This window comes from Biomphalaria glabrata, chromosome 16 (genome assembly GCF_947242115.1).
Source record: "Biomphalaria glabrata chromosome 16, xgBioGlab47.1, whole genome shotgun sequence".
NCBI lineage: Eukaryota > Metazoa > Mollusca > Gastropoda > Planorbidae > Biomphalaria > Biomphalaria glabrata.
Window position 1 is genome coordinate 15,716,501 of NC_074726.1, and position 20,074 is coordinate 15,736,574.

At 33.4% G+C, this 20,074-nt stretch overlaps 1 protein-coding gene across 1 annotated transcript in view; it reads right to left on the reverse strand.

Moving 5' to 3' along the window:
- The window catches only part of LOC106063406 (low-density lipoprotein receptor-related protein 2-like), a 115,256-nt gene that overhangs the window by 35,198 nt on the left and 59,984 nt on the right, over nucleotides 1–20,074 (reverse strand). Inside the window, exons 29-50 of the mRNA XM_013221758.2 lie at nucleotides 19,319–19,547; nucleotides 18,261–18,438; nucleotides 17,871–17,996; nucleotides 17,506–17,669; nucleotides 16,819–16,962; nucleotides 16,448–16,557; nucleotides 15,804–15,978; nucleotides 15,475–15,691; nucleotides 14,968–15,093; nucleotides 14,392–14,493; nucleotides 13,712–13,909; nucleotides 11,496–11,631; nucleotides 11,166–11,337; nucleotides 10,426–10,539; nucleotides 9,825–9,933; nucleotides 8,988–9,116; nucleotides 7,806–7,909; nucleotides 7,115–7,247; nucleotides 2,678–2,861; nucleotides 1,600–1,758; nucleotides 598–830; nucleotides 158–282 (exon numbers count right to left, since the gene is read on the reverse strand). Of these exons, the coding sequence (XP_013077212.2) occupies nucleotides 158–282; nucleotides 598–830; nucleotides 1,600–1,758; nucleotides 2,678–2,861; nucleotides 7,115–7,247; nucleotides 7,806–7,909; nucleotides 8,988–9,116; nucleotides 9,825–9,933; nucleotides 10,426–10,539; nucleotides 11,166–11,337; nucleotides 11,496–11,631; nucleotides 13,712–13,909; nucleotides 14,392–14,493; nucleotides 14,968–15,093; nucleotides 15,475–15,691; nucleotides 15,804–15,978; nucleotides 16,448–16,557; nucleotides 16,819–16,962; nucleotides 17,506–17,669; nucleotides 17,871–17,996; nucleotides 18,261–18,438; nucleotides 19,319–19,547 (3,367 nt within the window). The remainder of the gene's footprint in view (nucleotides 1–157; nucleotides 283–597; nucleotides 831–1,599; nucleotides 1,759–2,677; nucleotides 2,862–7,114; nucleotides 7,248–7,805; nucleotides 7,910–8,987; nucleotides 9,117–9,824; nucleotides 9,934–10,425; nucleotides 10,540–11,165; nucleotides 11,338–11,495; nucleotides 11,632–13,711; nucleotides 13,910–14,391; nucleotides 14,494–14,967; nucleotides 15,094–15,474; nucleotides 15,692–15,803; nucleotides 15,979–16,447; nucleotides 16,558–16,818; nucleotides 16,963–17,505; nucleotides 17,670–17,870; nucleotides 17,997–18,260; nucleotides 18,439–19,318; nucleotides 19,548–20,074) is intronic.

Here is a 20,074-nt window from a genome sequence, read left to right on the forward strand (position 1 = left end):
TGGAATTATGGAAACCAATTTAAAAAATGTAAATGCATCTCCTGCATAAAAATATTTTCTATATTTAGTTTTTCAATTTCTTTGCAATAGGGCACAGGTCTTCTTGCAAGCAACCTGGTCTAAATAGTGCTGATGTGCCATTAGCTGTAGACTATACCTTGCCATTATTGCCAATGACTTGTCCAGTTCCTTCAACACAAGCACAATCCACAGAACCATCAGGACCAGGATGACAGCTATGACTACAACCTCCATTAAACACAGTACAAGGATTGTTGTTGCCTGTGTGAAATGAGAAACAGACTATAAGAAATAATGACACGACTTGTTTCATGCTAGGCACTAAAATAGTTTATAAAATTCAGTGTAGATCTAGTCAATTGTCAAAAAAATAAAACATACTTATTTTTTTTAAATTTACAACACAGATATGAATTGTAACACAAAGTCAACACAAATATGAAGGTCAACACAGATATGAATGAACACAAGGTCAACACAGATATGAATTGTAATACAAAGTCAAGACAAAAATAAATTGTCAACACAAATTTCCACACAAATATGAATGAATAGAGGAAAGGCAGTAACATTTACATTTTTGTTTTTCCTGTGAGTAAACTGCCACACCCATGGGCCTTGTAGACAAACCTTGCACCAACATTTTCATATTAGCCCCAGTGTGCTTCTCAGCTCTGTAGATACCTCTTAGTGTCCAATCTGACCAGTAAATGTAGAACCCATGCACAGTCAAAGAGAAAGGGTGGACTGTGGTCTCTACAATGACCTCTCTGTAGTTACCATCCAAGTTTGCTCTCTCTATTCTATCTCTGTTAAGTGACAGAAAATAAAACATACATTCAATTCATAGACCAGAATTATTAAGGGACCAATTTTTAAAAAATTTAATGTATGTCATAAAGTCTAAATGGATAAACAATTAAACCATCATAGAAATGCATCTTTTCAACTGCTTTAATGTATGTTCTACTTTCTAGTTGAGAATGAACCATTATCTCAGTACTCTTACTAACTTGCCCCCTTACAACCCTTCAAAACTTATTCTAACTGCAATGGACAGTATTATATGAGTGATATTTGCTACAGAAAACTCTGTTCAAACAAAGTGATCTTATGAAGAAGGATATCCCTTTCTGTTAAGTGTCAGAAAAGTTCAATAATTTCATAATAATTAGCAGGTGCAGACAAAATAATTCTAAAATACAACATTGTTGTCCATAGAAAAAAAAAAGACACCAGAATTTGACTTGGCTATTAAGAGCCAGCTATGAACTGCTGTTACAGCTAAAGTCCATAAAGAAGGTGGAAGGGGGGAGGGGCTTTGTGAAATACTGCATTCTAAGTAACAAAGTCCTAAAAGCATTTTAAAAATTATTTTCTAAAATAAAATTATAGGTTTCATGAGTGCTCTTTCTTCCATAGTGCCATTAAAGCATGAAACAGGTTGTCTGAATCAGCCAGTTTTTAATTAACATGCTATATTAAATTATATGGAAAGGTGTAGGACTTCTTTGAAAGTGTCTCTACAATTTATATGATAAGATAATTAAGAAGCCTTTTAAAGAGATGAAAACTCACTTTTGTGCATCTGCCCAATAAATTTTCTCCTCTTCATAATCTATTGTCAGTCCATTAGGCCAGCCAAGGTCAGTTGATACAATAGCCTGCCTTTGATTACCTGCCATTGTGGCTCGTTCTATTTTAGGAGTGACACCCCAGTCTGACCAATAGATGAATCTGTATACAAAAAATAAGGCACATTCAAATGATTTAAAAAAAAAGTTTTAACTCTGATCCATAAGTCCATAACTTACGAATACAAATCAAAACCTAATAAAATGCTTAGACACAAAGATCATAGCATCATCCTATTTTAATATGATAGGAAACATTCATACAAATGCTCTTTTTTCTTTAGGGCCATTAGAGCATGGAATGGTTTGCCTGAATCAGCCAGATAAACCAATGACTAATTAATATGCAAAATTAGATTAACACATGGATAGACATAGGACATAATTATCTTCTCTTTTGAAGGATCATTTGTAATTTATAAGATAGGTAAATTTACACAAAGAAGCAATATTATACTTATCAATTTTTTTTTTATTTATAAAAAAGGTAAAAACAACATATAAAAGAATTATTTATCTATTTAATTATCCTTTAATACACAAGACACTAATACTTATTCAAACTCATTGGTAAATAAAATATCATGTTCATTGGTTTTTGTTTGTAAAATAAGATTGATCGGAAATATTATTTATATATGTGAATGTCTATATATCTCAATATTGCCTGTAGTGTTGTAAGATTGATCTGAAATATTATCTATATAAGTGTATGTCTATATATCTCAATATTGCCTGTAGTGTTGTAAGATTGATCTGAAATATTATCTATATATGTGTATGTCTATATATCTCAATATTGCCTGTAGTGTTGTAAGATTGATCTCAAATATTGTCTAAACTGCCTGTTGCAGTTGACGATGATAAAAGAAAGAAATAAACCCAATCACTATGTTAAGAAATCAAAACTGAAATCTTACAAACATTGGGCCTCTAACAAGATCTTAACAGAATCAGGAGATAAGCAATAGGCCAAACTTCAAGCCTTAGCAAAAATCTATTATGCAGTTTTTAGGACCTACCCTTTGCATGGGTCTATGGCAAGTGCTCTTGGGCTCTGTACTGTTGCTATGACAACTTTATAAGTCAGGTTGACATTAATGCTGTAGATTTTGTTTCGGAATAAATCAGCCCAGTAAAGTTTCTTACCAACCCAATCGAATGCTATCCCCTCAACAGAAGTAACATCATGGACATAGCCAGGAGCTGGAATAGAAAAACAAAGCAGAATATAGGACTTCATCAATAATACAATTACAAACTGATGCAGAAATGTTCATTATGTTTACTCTGATTTTTTTCATGTATTTATTATAACATTAAAAACTGGCCAGACAATGAACTCGTTTAAAAATGTTAACATTATTGTAGAATTAAAAAGTTTAATTAAGTAATTCTGAGAAGTCTAAGCTGTTGGAAGTTAAACACCAAACACAGATCATTAAATAAGTACATTTGCATGTGTTTATTGTTGACCTTTAATTTTACATTTTTACACAAAACTAGTATATCCCCAATATTTTTCCAAATTTAAACATTTTGCTGTGATTGATAATTTTCACAATTTCAGATTGTTACCACTAAATCTAAGTAAACCAAACAAACAACGAAAAAAAAAAATATTAACATGTGCTAAAATGTACTAAGTTCTCCAATCATGACATTTTTAACATTGGATATATAAATTCTTGATACAGAACTTTTCAACCTGACTGTACTTCCCCCTATTCCTCACAAGGTTCAGTTTTAATAGTAAAAATGCATAATAAATATTTATTTCTTGGCAGGGAAACTTACTCTCATCAAGGGAGAAAAAATAAATAAATAAAAAATAAGAGACTTTTGAAATAAAAGAGACAAAGTAAGATTCATAAAAAGCTCTACAGCACACCAGTACAAGTAGTAGCTAACAACGTATCTATATGTTCCACTAGCCTTTTTCTTCCCCATTTCATTAAAGACAACAGATGAATGACATGAACAAACATAGAAAGTAAACAGCTTGGGAAAACAAAAGCACACTCTGCAAGGTCACTTCTGCTGACAAACAGTAAAAAGACTTATAGATCATAGCAGCCACCAGGGAGAGAAAAAAATCTAAAAAAAATAGTTCAAACATATAAACACAAACAATCTTGACTGAATAACAAACCTGAGTTGAGAAAACTAACTGGGAAATCTTTATTGAGAACTGTCCAGACATTAACGAACTAACAGAAACTGTTACCTCATATCTATCATTCTGCGAGGAGTTAACAATTCCAACAAAAACAATACAAGTCTATGGAAACAATAAGCCCTGGATGACCAAAAAAATCAAACACCTTATTACCGAAAAGAAAACAAAGTATAAGGCTAGCAACGAAGAGTTTATAAATGCTAAAAATAAACTGAGAAAAGCAATAATTGAAGGGAAAAAAACATACAAAGAAAAAATTGAGAATTTCTTTGCAAAGAACAACTCAAAACAATGCTGGGAGGGATTAAAGAAAATAACAGGCTGCGCCTCAAAACGAAAACAAATTTTAGTGGCTGATGATGAGAAATTCGCCAACGAACTAAATTATTTCTATTCTCGTTTTGACAAAGAAGATTTTGTTGAACTACACAAAGAACTTTTCAACACTCTGTCCAAAGGAAAACAAGAGCCCTACGTCAATTTTGTAACGGAGGATGAAGTGACATTGTTATTTAAGAGAGTAGACGTAACAAAAGCTTGTGGACCGGACAAAATTAGTGGCAAGCTGATCAAGCTATGTGTGGAGCAAATTTCTTCTATCTTCTGTCATATCTTTAACCAGTCATTGCAAACGTGCGTAATTCCAAACATCTGGAAAACTTCAGAAATCATACCAGTGCCTAAGAAACCAAAAATAGATTGCTTAAATGATTTCCGCCCAGTAGCACTAACACCTATTGTTATGAAATGTTTTGAAAAATATATTCTTAAACAACTTGTAGCAAAAGTCAATAACAGCCTAGACCCTCACCAATTTGCATACAAAGCAGCTAGAGGAACTGAGTATGCCATTCTATTGCTTTTGGACCAGCTTTATAAGCATCTCGATATACCCAAAACATATGCACGAGTCCTCTTCGTAGATTTCTCCTCGGCTTTCAATACCATACAGCCACATCTAATGATAAACAAACTGAGTAACTTAAATGTAAGCCCTTACTTGCAAGCATGGGTTCTAAACTTTTTAACCCAACGGCCCCAGTATGTTAAAGTCAACAACACCAAATCGTCAACTCGAGTACTATGTACGGGTGCTCCACAAGGTTGTGTACTTTCTCCTGTGCTATACACTCTTTACACTAATGACATAAGAAGCATCTATGACTCAGTTAAACTCATTAAATTCGCTGATGATACTGCCATAGTCGGTCTTATTTCAGGAGACGAAACTCAGTATCGAAGCTCGATAGAAGAGTTTACAAACTGGTGCACCGACAACTTTCTAGAACTGAATGTAACAAAAACTAAAGAACTTATAATAGATTTTAGAAAGAAAAAACAAGCTATACGTGAACTGCAAATAAACACTACATCTATAGAACAAGTAAAGGCATATAAATATCTAGGCATTATCATCAACAACAAGCTTTCATGGGAAGACCACCTTGGAACTCTGACAAAGAAAACAGCCCAGCGACTCTTTTTTCTATACAAACTCAACAGTTTTAAATTAAATAAGAAGATCCTTGAGACATTTTACGGCGCGACTGTACAAAATCTGCTAACATACGGAATAAGTTGTTGGCAAGGCAACGCCTCATCTAAACTGTTGCAACGTCTAGAAAACATCATTAAAAAAGCATCAAAAATTACACTCACAACATTACCACATTTAAAGGAACTTTTTGAACAAACGTGCCTAAGAAAAATCAAAAAAATCTTGGAAGACAACGGCCACCCGCTCCATCAGAACTACGCCAGGTCGTCGCGAAGTGGGCGACTGCTGTCAATCAAAACAAGAACGGAGCGGTACAAAAACTCGTTCGTACCTCACTCGGTCAGACTCTATCACCGCCACTCATTGATCAGGGAACATGAAATGCACCAAGATACCTGTGTGTAGTCGCTGAATGAACTCTTTATGTTGTCTGTTGTATTTATGTGTATTTTTCTGTTGTGTTGTCTTTATATGAGAAACGAGTCCTTGTAATCACAACAAATTTCCGTAAGGATCAATAAAGCAGTCTTAGTCTTAGTCTTAGTCTTAACTAATCATGTACTTAAATTAATTTTTCTCAACTGCCACAAAGGAGTGACCTGAATCAGCCATAATTAAGTAGATTTCAAATCTCTAATTAATATGAACAATTACAACATGGCTAAGGGAAGGACCAGAAATAAAGAAGTATTGATAGTCTAGGACATAATAATCTTCTTTACTTAAGAAATATTGATTGCCTAGGACATAATAATCCTCTTTACTAAAGAAATATTGATCGCCTAGGACATAATAATTCTCTTTACTAAAGAAATATTGATTGCCTAGGACATAATAATCCTCTTTACTAAAGAAATATTGATTGTCTAGGATATAATAATCTTCTTTACTAAAGAAATATTGATCGCCTAGGAAGAATAATCCTCTTTACTAAAGAAATATTGATTGTCTAGGACATAATAATCTTCTTTACTAAAGAAATATTGATTGTCTATCTTTTAAACTCAATCCACAGAGCAATGTAAAAATGTTGGAACAAATTAGAAATCCCAGTAATAAATACAATAAAAACTACATGAACTTTAAATAGTAGGAACATTAGTAAATGAGTACATGTATAGAGCATGACTAACTGAATGGTATGATACATGCACTGGTTTCTATTAGTGTGTTTAAATAGACCTTTCTAGAAGTCGCAGTGAGTTTCAAACTTTTTTTTCAAAGATTCTTTCACGCAAACCAGTTAGACTAATTGACATAAAGACTGGCCAAAACTTCTCTAAAAAATTTCTGATTTATCCTGTCAAGAATGAGAGTTATTTTTATCATTTAATTCTAAAATTAAATTATTGATTTTGTTATAATTTAAAAGTAAATTAACTTTACTGAGACTGTGAAATTTTGAACGTTGCAAAGCATTTTGCCTCTGTTCATTTTATTTATATTTGTAGATGTGCAAAACTAAATGTGATGATTTTTCTACCAATTTTTCTTCCTTTGTTTTACTTTTTTTTTTGTTTGTAAAAAAGAATAATTACCTTAAAAAATATATGTTCAACACATAAAAAAATGACATAATTTGAGTATAAAGTCAAACAAAATTTATACCTGTATTAATCTTTTAAAAGAAATAATTAAATGAACAAGTAATGTTTGTCTCCAAAATTACCAAGGCAAATATAATATAACAAGAGTTTGATTTAGCTCTAGCACTGCAATAGACATTATAAAATAAAAGTAATAATCCATAAAGCTCTAAAGCCCTTGAATAAAATAACCTACTTGTGTTCATGCTGGGTGACATTAAGTCTTCAACCACTGTAGAGCCTTTTTTGACTCGGCTAATTTTCTTGGAATTGACTTGACTGAAGTAAATGTAGTTTTCATGAGCATCATAATCCACCGCTACAGCTCCCTGCAAATCAAGAGTTTGAATAAATGCTAAAGTTTTTACTTTTAAATATAAAAGTGTTGCGATACATTCAAAAATACTAGTACAACTTATTGACCAATATCTGCCTCTTCTACAATATAAATCTTGTACAATCTGTTTGTTAACAAAAAGAATTATAAACTGTTTTACTCTTATATTTTTTTATTTTTGATTGCTAATTACTTATTTAACTCTTTCTCTCCGTAATTATTTTCCTCATTCTGATAGTATTATTCATTTTGCTCATTTGTACTTCACTATTCCTGAACAGAGTAAATTTCAATAACATTTTTGTTTGTTATCAGAAAATGTCATATTTGAAATTGAATTATAGGAGAATGCATGCTCTTTTTACACAGCACAAATTAATGTTTATAAATCCAAAAATCCATTTAGTTTGATGGGTTCAGATCAACATTGGCAATGTCAATTAGGAGAGAAAGAGTTAAATTAACAAATACAAAAAATTCAATCATATTTTAGACATTTTTAATATTAACAAAAATGACAATTCGATTTCACACACACACCACATTGTACCTGAAGATCTGAGATGGTGGGTATAGGGTTAGATGTAGAGTCTGGGTCTAGAGACAAGCTATAGATTTCTGTCTCAGCTGCAAACAGGAGGAATGAAGATGGAGCTGTAGAGAATAAATGCAAATCAAGTTATTATAAACTAGGAATAGTCATTGTATGCACAATATGACAATTGTTTTAGGCCTACTAGTTTTATAGTGAGCAATACTCCTTGACTAACATATCAAATAGACCTGTACACATTTATCAATACAATTGTTGGAGACTGTTGGTGCTAACCATGTCCAATCCATCGCACCGTTCCCCATCAGACACCATGTAGACGATGATGGTTCCTCCATGGGATATGATGGTACTGTATAGGAATATAAAGCTAGGACTCTGGCCTTCCATGGAATGGGGGAACACATTGAATTAACTCAAGGGACTGTGACCCATTAACGAATGTGATTAAATGATCATCTAGTTGATGGGGGCCTCTAGACAGAAGGGTCAGTGAAGAACCAATCCTTCATCTTGGCCATGGCATAAATCCTTTCCCAGGTCAAAGGTTCATAAAGGGATTTATCTCAAACCTTTTTGGACATTTCGAAGAGGTGTGTTTTCTTGAGCCTACTAGATGTGAAGAGATGGTGAAGAGGAAATATCTCATTCCTTGATACTGAGAGAAATCATTTCCTTAAGTCAAGGATCACAAGGACTTTTGGCTCAGACACTACAAAAAGTCTTACATAAGGAGTTTTTCTAAAATAGTGACATTTAGCGAATTCTTATAAATATTACAATAGTTCTGGTTTTCACATTGATACATTTGAGACAATAGCTAATGTACTAAATGAGAAAGAGTCTCTAAACAGAAGCAGTATGATATATTATGCCAGTAACTACAACAAAATTGAAAGAAACTAACATCTAACTCTAGAAAAATAATAATTTTAACACTTAAAAACATTACCAACATTTCCATGTTAACCAAACTGAGGGTTTGAAATTATATTTTGTTCCTCCCTCTAGTTTTAAATGAGAATCAAATGAAAGTTTTTAGAACTTAATTCTAGTGTGAGAAATATAGGGTTTATCAATATTGTAATGAGCATTATAACCTCTCACATACTGTAATGAACCCTTAGATCTCATGAGTTAAATTTATCAAAAAAGTTGTACAAAGTCAGAGAAACCTACCAACACATGTTTTCTTCTGTGGTCCCAAAGTTCCAGTAGCACAACCACATTCTGGTTCAGTCTGGTTGGGTTTTGCAAAACAAAGCTGCTGACAGCCTCCATTGTTGGCTGAACAGGGATTGTTATCATCTAATCATAGCAAGACAGATAATGGTATCAGAGGTGAGCAACACAGAGGGAGTGGGGAATTAGAGAAAAATAAATGAAGGAAAAAACTGAAACGATCAGGGGTGGGCTGGGTGTCGAAATCGGCCCGGGCATTTCTATACAATCCGGCCCATAACTTGTATATCATATGATGGGCATACCATTCTAGACCTAACTGTCCTCTAAGTCATTATGTTAAGTTTGATAATGTATCAAAATGCATGCATACAGTGAACTCTAAATCTTTATACAAATATATGCCTTATGTTGTTTTTTAATCGCTAAATGTGTAGGCCCTAAAAGGATGAAGCCTACTAGTAGCAATATCTACGGATGTAGGCTATCACAATATTAGGAAAATGTGTTACATTAAAATAGTACTACACTGTAGAGTCTGTGGGGGAGTTGTTTTTTTTAAAACAATGCTCAGAGGGCCTTTTTATAAAGTTTTTATAAGGCTTTAACAATTTGATGCGTGCTATAACGGCATCCATGCGACTATTTTGTGGCCCGACCAGCCCATTTGGGTACTGGCCCACCGGGCATTTGCCTGAATGCCCATATAGCCAGTCCGCCCCTGGAAATGATAGTCAAGTTGAAATGCTTTATCTGTTTAGTCAAGAAATGAACATTTCAATTTTGAATGTTTAGTTAATATAAAAGAATAAAACAAAATGTCAAGATACTCACCATGAGGCTGCATGGCCTGATCATAGATGGCTATGTCACTTAACATTTCAAGGTTGCTTTTTAAGACTTGAGGTACTGAACCTTGTGGAGACTTCAAAGCTCTAAATATCTTCACAAAGGATTAGAATTGAAAAAAATAAATAATACCAAGGCTTTTCTTTCATTCAGAAGATCTAATAAATAAATATAAAAACAGACATACATAACATTGATCAAATTTAGAACCCTTTTTTATTTGCTTTTTTTTTTAAATAGAAAAATTAACCCTTTTAAATCCAAACTTAATAGCTTTCAGTTTTGGACAAGAGTAAAGGTTTATATTAAACCTCAAAATAAAATGAGCAGGTCAAATATAAGCTTGGCTCTCCAGTTGATAATCAGGGTATAAATAGAACGGTTTTATCTTTTAATGTAATGTAACAAACAATGTCAAGATTTTTCTAATCAGAAAAAAGCAGAGAGTGAAACAAAAACGCCCCAATTTACAAGAGAAAGTTTTAAACTAAAAATATAGATCTATACTTACAATAAATTTTACTTATTGAATTTATGCAATACATTTTTATAAGTAAAAGAAAAACAAACAAAAAACTAACATTACCTTTTGTAAATTGCGGTCCACCCAATACACATAGGAATTAAACACAGAAAGGCCATAAGGATTTGGTGTGTTGGTCTGAATATAACGTCTGTTTTCCCCATCAAAGGTAACACACTATTAAAATTGAAAATACAATACATTCAAATGAATTTGATTGCAGTTGGAATTAAATCAGCTTATAATAATATTGTGTTTTTTAAAGGGCTCTTACAATAGTTTACTTTAAGACCAAAGATCCCAGGACAAAGAGAAAAGAAATGTAAGGATAAATATTTGTGACCAAGTAAAGCCATAGTTCTATTCATACAAAATGTTGAATTTAAGGTTATTTATTTGATCATCAAGTGGTAAAGTTCTTCTTTAGAAGGCTGCAAGAGTACTTTTTTTTACTTTAATTTTAATAATAATAATAATCTTTATTATCCATAAGGAAATTTGTCTTACAATTTGTGCATTACACCAAACAAAACATTATAATTATAATTTTGAGGATGTTCCTGACTACAGGCAGCTTAGAATGATGCCTGACATATTTGTTACAAGTGACTCTAACTAGTTGTGCTAGTCACACAACAACCACAACAGAAACTCTTAGCCTTAAACCCTTTTAAACTCTACTTCATCATATCTTGAAGTTTCAAAAGAGAACTGAAACATAGTACACTCAGCAAACTTGTTCATTTACTTCTCTTTTCAATATTGTTTAACTATTTATTATAGAAGAAATAGTGACATCTGACCTGTATAGCATCAACAATAGCATCCACCCAGTAGACATCATGTGTTACAAAGTCAATGGTGACATCTCTGGGAAGACTGATACCAGACTTGACAATGGTAGTTCTGTTGGTGCCATCAAGAAGTGACCGCTCTATCTTAGCCGTCTGACCCATGTCTGCCCAGTAAAGGTATCTGAAGAAAGTGAAAGCATCATAATTCATTTTTTCTAAACAAATGAATTCATTTTTGTTAAAGTTATGATTGTCATATTATACGATGTTTATGTTTTCAACACCTTTTGGACCAAACTGTAAATTCATTAACAAAATGAATTTGATATGCACTCTGACCTTTTAATGGGATTGACAGCCAGTGCTCTGGGCTGTCCTTGAGACTCTTTGACCAAAACTTTTCTGTGGGCACCATCTAGTTTGATAACTTCAATGTAAACCTCAACATCAAAAACATTGGTGAAGTAGATGTTGCCTGCAACAACAAAAACATTGGTGAAGTAGATGTTGCCTGCAACAACAAAAACATTGGTGAAGTAGATGTTGCCTGCAACAACAAAAACAATGGTGAAGTAGATGTTGCCTGCAACAACAAAAACATTGGTGAAGTAGATGTTGCCTGCAACAACAAAAACATTGGTGAAGTAGATGTGGCCTGCAACAACAAAAACATTGGTGAAGTAGATGTGGCCTGCAACAACAAAAACATTGGCGAAGTAGATGTTGCCTGCAACAACAATAACATTGGCGAAGTAGATGTTGCCTGCAACAACAAAAACATTGGCAAAGTAGATGTTGCCTGCAACAACAAAAACATTGGTGAAGTAGATGTTGCCTGCAACAACAAAAACATTGGTGAAGTAGATGTTGCCTGCAACAACAAAAACATTGGTGAAGTAGATGTTGCCTGCAACAACAAAAACATTGGTGAAGTAGATGTTGCCTGCAACAACAAAAACAATGGTGAAGTAGATGTTGCCTGCAACAACAAAAACATTGGTGAAGTAGATGTTGCCTGCAACAACAAAAACATTGGTGAAGTAGATGTGGCCTGCAACAACAAAAACATTGGTGAAGTAGATGTGGCCTGCAACAACAAAAACATTGGCGAAGTAGATGTTGCCTGCAACAACAATAACATTGGCGAAGTAGATGTTGCCTGCAACAACAAAAACATTGGCAAAGTAGATGTTGCCTGCAACAACAAAAACATTGGTGAAGTAGATGTTGCCTGCAACAACAAAAACATTGGTGAAGTAGATGTTGCCTGCAACAACAAAAACATTGGTGAAGTAGATGTTGCCTGCAACAACAAAAACATTGGTGAAGTAGATGTTGCCTGCAACAACAAAAACAATGGTGAAGTAGATGTTGCCTGCAACAACAAAAACATTGGTGAAGTAGATGTTGCCTGCAACAACAAAACATTGGTGAAGTAGATGTGGCCTGCAACAACAAAAACATTGGTGAAGTAGATGTTGCCTGCAACAACAAAAACATTGGTGAAGTAGATGTGGCCTGCAACAACAAAAACATTGGCGAAGTAGATGTTGCCTGCAACAACAATAACATTGGCAAAGTAGATGTTGCCTGCAACAACAAAAACATTGGCAAAGTAGATGTTGCCTGCAACAACAAAAACATTGGTGAAGTAGATGTTGCCTGCAACAACAAAAACATTGGTGAAGTAGATGTTGCCTGCAACAACAAAAACATTGGTGAAGTAGATGTTGCCTGCAACAACAAAAACATTGGTGAAGTAGATGTTGCCTGCAACAACAAAAACATTGGTGAAGTAGATGTTGCCTGCAACAATAAAAACATTGGTGAAGTAGATGCAATGGAAAAAAACACACATCACAAAACTAATAACACAAATTAATTCCCATGGCATAGTTAATGACTACTGACATTGACAATTAAATTAGCAAGCATTTTCACATGTAGACTTGACATTGAATCAGTGACAGCAAAGGAGGAAGAGTGGATAATACAGATTATTAGTATTATTAAAAAATTAATTTTGGAACATTGGATGCAACAGAAAAATTTTAAATTATAATAATCAAATCTAAGTTTTAAATGCTATCTCTAAGCTGTCTGGGCCAAATTGTATATTCAATGCTTGCTAATGACAAGTATTATCTAAATTATTTTTAGCAGATTAATGGGGCTTGAACTATTTGGAAAAGTTAATTTTTTTTAAAAATCCTTACAACTAGATTGAATAAGAGCAAAAGTAACTTTGATTAAAGTTTCAAGGACACAGATATTGTAGTCATACTATTGGAAACTACAGGAAGAACATTTAAGTCATTTGTAGCATAATAAAAATGTTTGAATTTTTTCAACTTTGTCTTTCTGTCTCTTATTGCTTACAAAAACCTGAATAAAAGTTAAGTAATGATCTAAACTTAGATCTGGTTCTTGTTATAAATGAGTCTGTTCAAATATAATTCATTCAAAATATTAGACCTACATTTATTTCTATAACAAATCTACAACATATATCTAATCTAAGACAACTCTTTAACATAGAGACATTTGTAAAGTACCTGCTATCCAGTCAACAGATAATCCTTGAATGCCATTAGAGCCCATGCCAGAAGTCAAGATGTCTTGAAAGTTGCTACCATCTGGCTTGATCCTATGAATGCCACCTTCTTGCTTGCCCCCAGTGCTTGGTGCCCTAGAATCAACCCAGTAGATGTAGTTTGCTCCCATGTAGACATCAATGGCTACTGGGGCCCTGCCTGAAATTATGTAAAAAATGGAAATACTATAAATGCCAATCCACTTTTGAATTTTTAATGTTAATTTTCCCTTTACGTGGACATTTTAGCCAGCTGTATTAGATGAGTGCTGAAATGCTTTTTCAACTGAGCAGTCAAAACTAATGTGCTTTAGATTCGAGGATTTTTAGGAATTTTTATTCAGGAAAGTCTAATAAATGCTCTGTCTTTTTACATCTTCCTTAGAAATGATTGCCATAATGCTCTAGTACATCTCAAATAGAAAGGTCTTTTGTCAGTTCTTTAAGCTAACATACAGACAAACAACTGGTTTTAGAGTCTCATTTTGACAGAGGCCCAAGTGCTGGAAAGTTTTACACCAAGTGGGAGTTTTTTTTTCATCATACATTTACCTAAATTTATAATAAAGATTCAAGAACCAAAACAGAACTGGTTAGATTTACCTTTAATTACATCCCCTAATCATGCCTATATTAACTCACCAGAACCAGCAATGGGCACCATAGCTTCATCAACATCAACACGAGTCATGCCAAAGCCTCGGATTACATTGTACATGGAGACCACAACAAATGAACTTTCAGCTGGAAATATTTGACAAAAAACTGTATTATTATTTTATTTTAATGTTGAATACAGGAGGCTTGAACATACAATTCTTTTTGCATAGTAGGCTTTAGCTCTAGAAGTTCATACAGACATTTTAAAGTATGACAAGTTCTTAGACAAATAAAAAATCTGCTAACCAAATAGACTGACATTAGTCTAATGTTTTTAAGATATCAGATATAAAAGTAGAGACTAGATTACTTTTACATTAAAAAAAATAGAGCATACTCCAATTCGACATCAAAACTCTTTGTTTAAAAACTATAATTTGTGTAATATTATAATGATAAATTTATGCATAAAAACACATGGCATTGTAATATTTCTCTGATTTAAAGTGTTTAGAACCATTCAATGTAACAAAAATACTCTGAAACTAAATGAAACATTTGTTGTAAAGTAAGAGCTAAAAGGTTCAGTTTAATACATGAAAAGAAGAAGATATTTACCTGCACAAGAACCATCTTCTTTTTGTTCAAAACCAATACTACAGGCACAGGTGCGAGACAAACTTTTGGGCAGACACAGGTGTGGACAATCTCCATTGTTGACAGAGCATGCATTTGTTTCTCCAGCTGATCCATATATTTAGTATTGTAGTGTTAGGAATGTTTCAAAATATTTCAATAGATAATATTTAGTGTTATCATTGTAGAGACTTTACTAAAACTTTATTTTCTTCCAATAAAAAAAAAAAAGCAAAGAAGACAATGAAGTCTTGTTAAAAATCTCATACATACTGCTTGAAGATGTTATGATGCTGTAAGCTCTTGTAAGCTTAAGCCTTAGATAATGTCTCCTTATTTGCTCTACCATAAAAACTGTTAAACTTTTCTCATAAAAGGGTTTCATTGAAGTAGAATAATTTGGTGCATTCTAAACGCAATTGTTAAACATTTTCTATTGTGTGAAATTAGTGTCTATTGAGAGTTTAAAAAGAAAACAGAGTGACCTACATTCATGTCTATCATAATAAACTTTTAAAGCTCCCACTCCTTTGATGTTGCTGCGTAACACAGCTGCAGATCTGATAGTTGGATAAGGGGCACGATTGATGGTCTCATAGATGGAATCATAGTAGTAAAGGCGGCTGTTATGAAAGACAACACCCTGAGGAGATCCTGCAGAAACCACTTGTGACATAGAGCCTGACCTTATTAAGTAACGTTGCAACTGTTGAGATAAAGAGAATAAAAACGTCTCATTTCTGCATTAAGTTCTCATGTCTTAGGATAGATGCATCTGCTTCACTTGGAGCGTTAGGAGTAGTTGGGCAACAACTTACTTTGTTATTAAATGTGTCAGTGAAGTACAAACTCTGGGACTGGGTGTCAAGTGTCATATACATGGGGGTTCTGATGCCAGCTGATAGCAGCACCCTTGGATTAGAGCCATCCATCTCAACAACAGCAATCTTTGCAGGCACTCCAGGCACACCACCATCACCCCAGTACAGCAACCTGTGGACAAGATAAAGAACAAAGTGAAAAAAACAAAAAGATTTGCACTAAAAAAAAAAGTCAGTTTTATTTGGTTCATAAAGTAAACATTTTGTTTCAAATATCATCAAATAGAATAGAATAAATATCACATTGTATTTTCTAAAAGTATTCATTTTTCCTTTTTTCAATTTATAAATTTTTGACTTCACAAAAATTTTTTTTTTTACATTTACACTAGGAGAAGACTTTTTTGGAGTCCTATTTAGGAACTTTAATAAAATGTATTCAGACACTTAGCTTATGAATAATAGGTTAAAAACCAGTTATTGCAAAGTCCAATGAAATAAAAACTATTTTTCACTACTGAGAACTACTAAATTGGATGTGGGCATTCAAAATGCAACTAGTTGAAATACTTCTCTATTTTTTTTTTCTGCTTTATGTCAGAAATTAGACTATATACATTGTTTTATTTAAAACAACAGACCCTTTAGTTGGATCGACACACAAGGATAGTGGATTAGCCACATCTCTTCTTCTGCCATTGTTACTCAACAAGACTCTTCTGAAATGTTCAGGTCCATCTAGTCGCATCACCTGAGCATTACAAGATTTTATATCTTTAACTAAATTTATAGTAAGTTTCCCCAAACAATCTACTACTGTAAAGAAAAATGATTTTAAAATGAATTAAATATGTTCTTATTCTTATGTTCCTATTCTAATAAAGGTAATTCTAAGAAAATCATCACATGAATTATGCAAAACAAAATTTATCAAAACCAAAGGAAAACTTCTAACTACAAAACAAAAGTCTATTTTCCAAGGCTAACAGTAACTTCACAACATTAATCTGACCTCCATCAATCCAGCAGCTGCATTGGCCCAGAAGAGATTCCTCGACATCCAATCAATGGCTATAGCATTGGGGCTTCCTATCACAGCAGTGGGCACATACTCTGATGTATTTCTTCCATTCAGCTGAATTCTTTTCAGACTACCCTGTAACAAAGTGAACCATCACTGGGTCAGTTTCAAACGTATCTTGGGATGTTGAAGCCTTGTACTATCAAGTACAGTGAGAGGGATAGTGCTGCATCAGTAAAAAGTTTCTTGTCTGGAAGTGCAGTAGTACAGACAGAAATGATGCAAGTGGATCATTTTAAAAAAATTGACTTCTGTAGTTTTTGCCAATGATCAGGATTGGGTTTTATAGGGACAAAATTTTGCACAGGAAAGCAATTACCCATTGTTACCTTAGGACTCACAGAAAAAGTCTATTACAATGCTTTTGACAATTGACCTTCTGGAAGACACATAATGTTTGTATGAATTATTCTACAAAATCACCTTGGAGACAGCCTCTGAAAACAGATTTCTCTCTATATAGTAAGCAGTGTAAAAATACCCCTCCTGATAAACAGCCAAAGACTAGAGTGGTTCTCATCTTGAAACTGTTAAAATTATTATTTAGCTTGAAACCCAAATTAAATTGGCAAAAATTTTTTTTTTAATTATCAGTCTATAGAAATTAAAAATACTTACATTGATTTTCTCCACATAATAAATATAGCCTTCTTTACTGTCGAAATCAAAATCTTGGCCACTGCTGATTGAACTTACAGGGATAATACCAGTGACATTAGTGCTGCCAAGTTTGATGCCAGCAATGAAACGAGATTGCATGAACAGCAATATTTCTGAGGAATCTGAAAACAAAAAAATTATAAATTATAAAACTGCAAATTTTACAACACAGATTTAATTGAATACAAATATTTTCTGCTATATTGAATGTACAAGTCACTTTATTACCTGACTGTATAACACTTTATAGACCCATATACACTAAAAACAACACAGCCATTTGTAACAAGTGATATAAGTCTATTGGAAAGAAAGTACTCTACCTTTAACACAGTTGTGGGCTGTACCATCAAGCTGCATACCAACAGGGCAAGCACAGCTGTAACCTGTTGGTCTGGGTGACAAAAGACACAAGTGACTACATTTAGCTACCTCACATGGGTTGGTTCCTGTAAATTGCAAGTAATACCTATTAATTCTTATTTTTCTTGAAATTTTTATCACCAAAAAAAATAATGAGGAATTTTGCAATGTTACAATAGACTATGTGGTGCCACATGCTGGAGGTTTGGAGGTAATAAAATTTATACTTAAAGTACTGTCAGAAAACTGATTATAAAATCAATATTACTTTATAGTATTGGTTATAAAATAAAAACAAAGATATATTTGAAAAAAATGATGCTAATTTTATTTGTATAAAATAGAGTCACCTGTTGGCTGTTTTATAATATTGTAAACAGCAATGCCTAGTGGTCTAGATATACTAGAGGCCACAACAGAGCGATCAGAACAATTAAACTTGTTACACTTGGACACTCTGCTGGCTGCTCTGTCTGTCCAATAGATCCAGTCTTCAAAGATTGTCAAGGAGTGCGGATGCCTTAAGAACTGTACAATAGTTTTTTTTTAGTACTAAAACAGACTAAAAGAATCCTACATTTTTCTTAAAAGAGTGTATCCCAATCCCAAGTATTATATATATATATATATATATATATATATATATATATATATATATATACATATATATATATATATATATATATATATATATATATATATATATATATATATATATATATATATATATGTGTGTGTGTGTATAACATATTATTTCAGTATTAAGTCCTACAAAGAGCAGGATGCCAGGACATCCGCTCTGTTATTAGCAGCAGACGCCTTGGCTGGCTTAGCCACGTTCGTAGAATGCCACTAGGTCGACTTCCACAGGACATCCTGCATGACGATCTAATAGAAGGCAGGAGAGCCACTGGTCGCCCACTTTTACGTTATACGGATGTATGCAAACGCGACATGAAGCTCTTCAAAATCGACACTGGCAACTGGGAAGAGGTGGCACTGGACAGATCCACATGGAGAGAGAGCATAAAGGAAGGGTCACAGATTGCAGATGTCATACACAACAGAAGCAGAAAGAAGGGTGAAAATGCAACGACGCCTAGTGATTATATATGCCCAACCTGCAATCGCAGCTGTGTATCAAGGATTGGCCTCTTTAGTCACATAAGAAGTTGCAAAGGGAAAAGATCGTCTCTCGAGACGTAAAATGCCACAGAAGTCCTTGTAAGTAAGTCTCACAATGTAAAATAAAAGCTTAAAAATGTCAAAAAAAAAGTTGTTTTTTTTAAAACACTGTATTTTGATGTCACAGGGCACAGCATACAGTATTTTTTTTTTATAAAACAACTAAAACCGTACATAAAACTATAAGCCCATGAAACCTAAACAACAAAGCCATTGTACATACATGGTCATTGGCAAAGACTTGATGCCTGCCAGAGCCATCGTAGTTGCAGAACTCTATGAAATCCATGCGTGCATCAGCAAAGTACAATCTTTTGTTTGGGTAATCCACTGTCAGAGCATTGGGCCAGAACAGTTTCTCAGAGACTAGAACTATCCTACCACTTCCATCCAGTCCAGAGCGTTCAATGCGTGGGTTCTGTCCCCAATCAGACCAAAACAGATAGCGTACACTGCAGATACAAAAGGGTATAACTTGGTTTAATTCCATTTAACCTGAAGATTTGTGTGTAAAATTTCTAGAAAATTTAATGACATTGGTTTATTGCAAACAATAAATGTTTCACTTAATACTGATAATAAAATCAAAATAAATATTGTTTTTTAAAGTTAAAAAATGAAAAAAAATTAAGTAATGTTAATCACATAGACGAGACAAATCATAGAAAACTTGAACAAAAAATAACTTGTTTTGAAGAAATCAAAAAGAAAAAGTTCAGAACTGATTTGAGATTTTTTTTTAGTTTTGCTAAAATTTTTAATTCAAACACAAATATTAAACTGTCAAAATAAATCCTGATACTAGAGAGCTCCAGGGGACATTTATTTTTTTGTGATTTTTAATGAGACATAATGGTAGCCAATTTAGCTGTCCAACAAAGCATCATGAGTCAATCCTTTTTTCTAAACTCAATTAGGTACAACATCTTAGTAATTGTTCTGGTCACAAAACACCCATACAAATACTTCCCCTTCACTA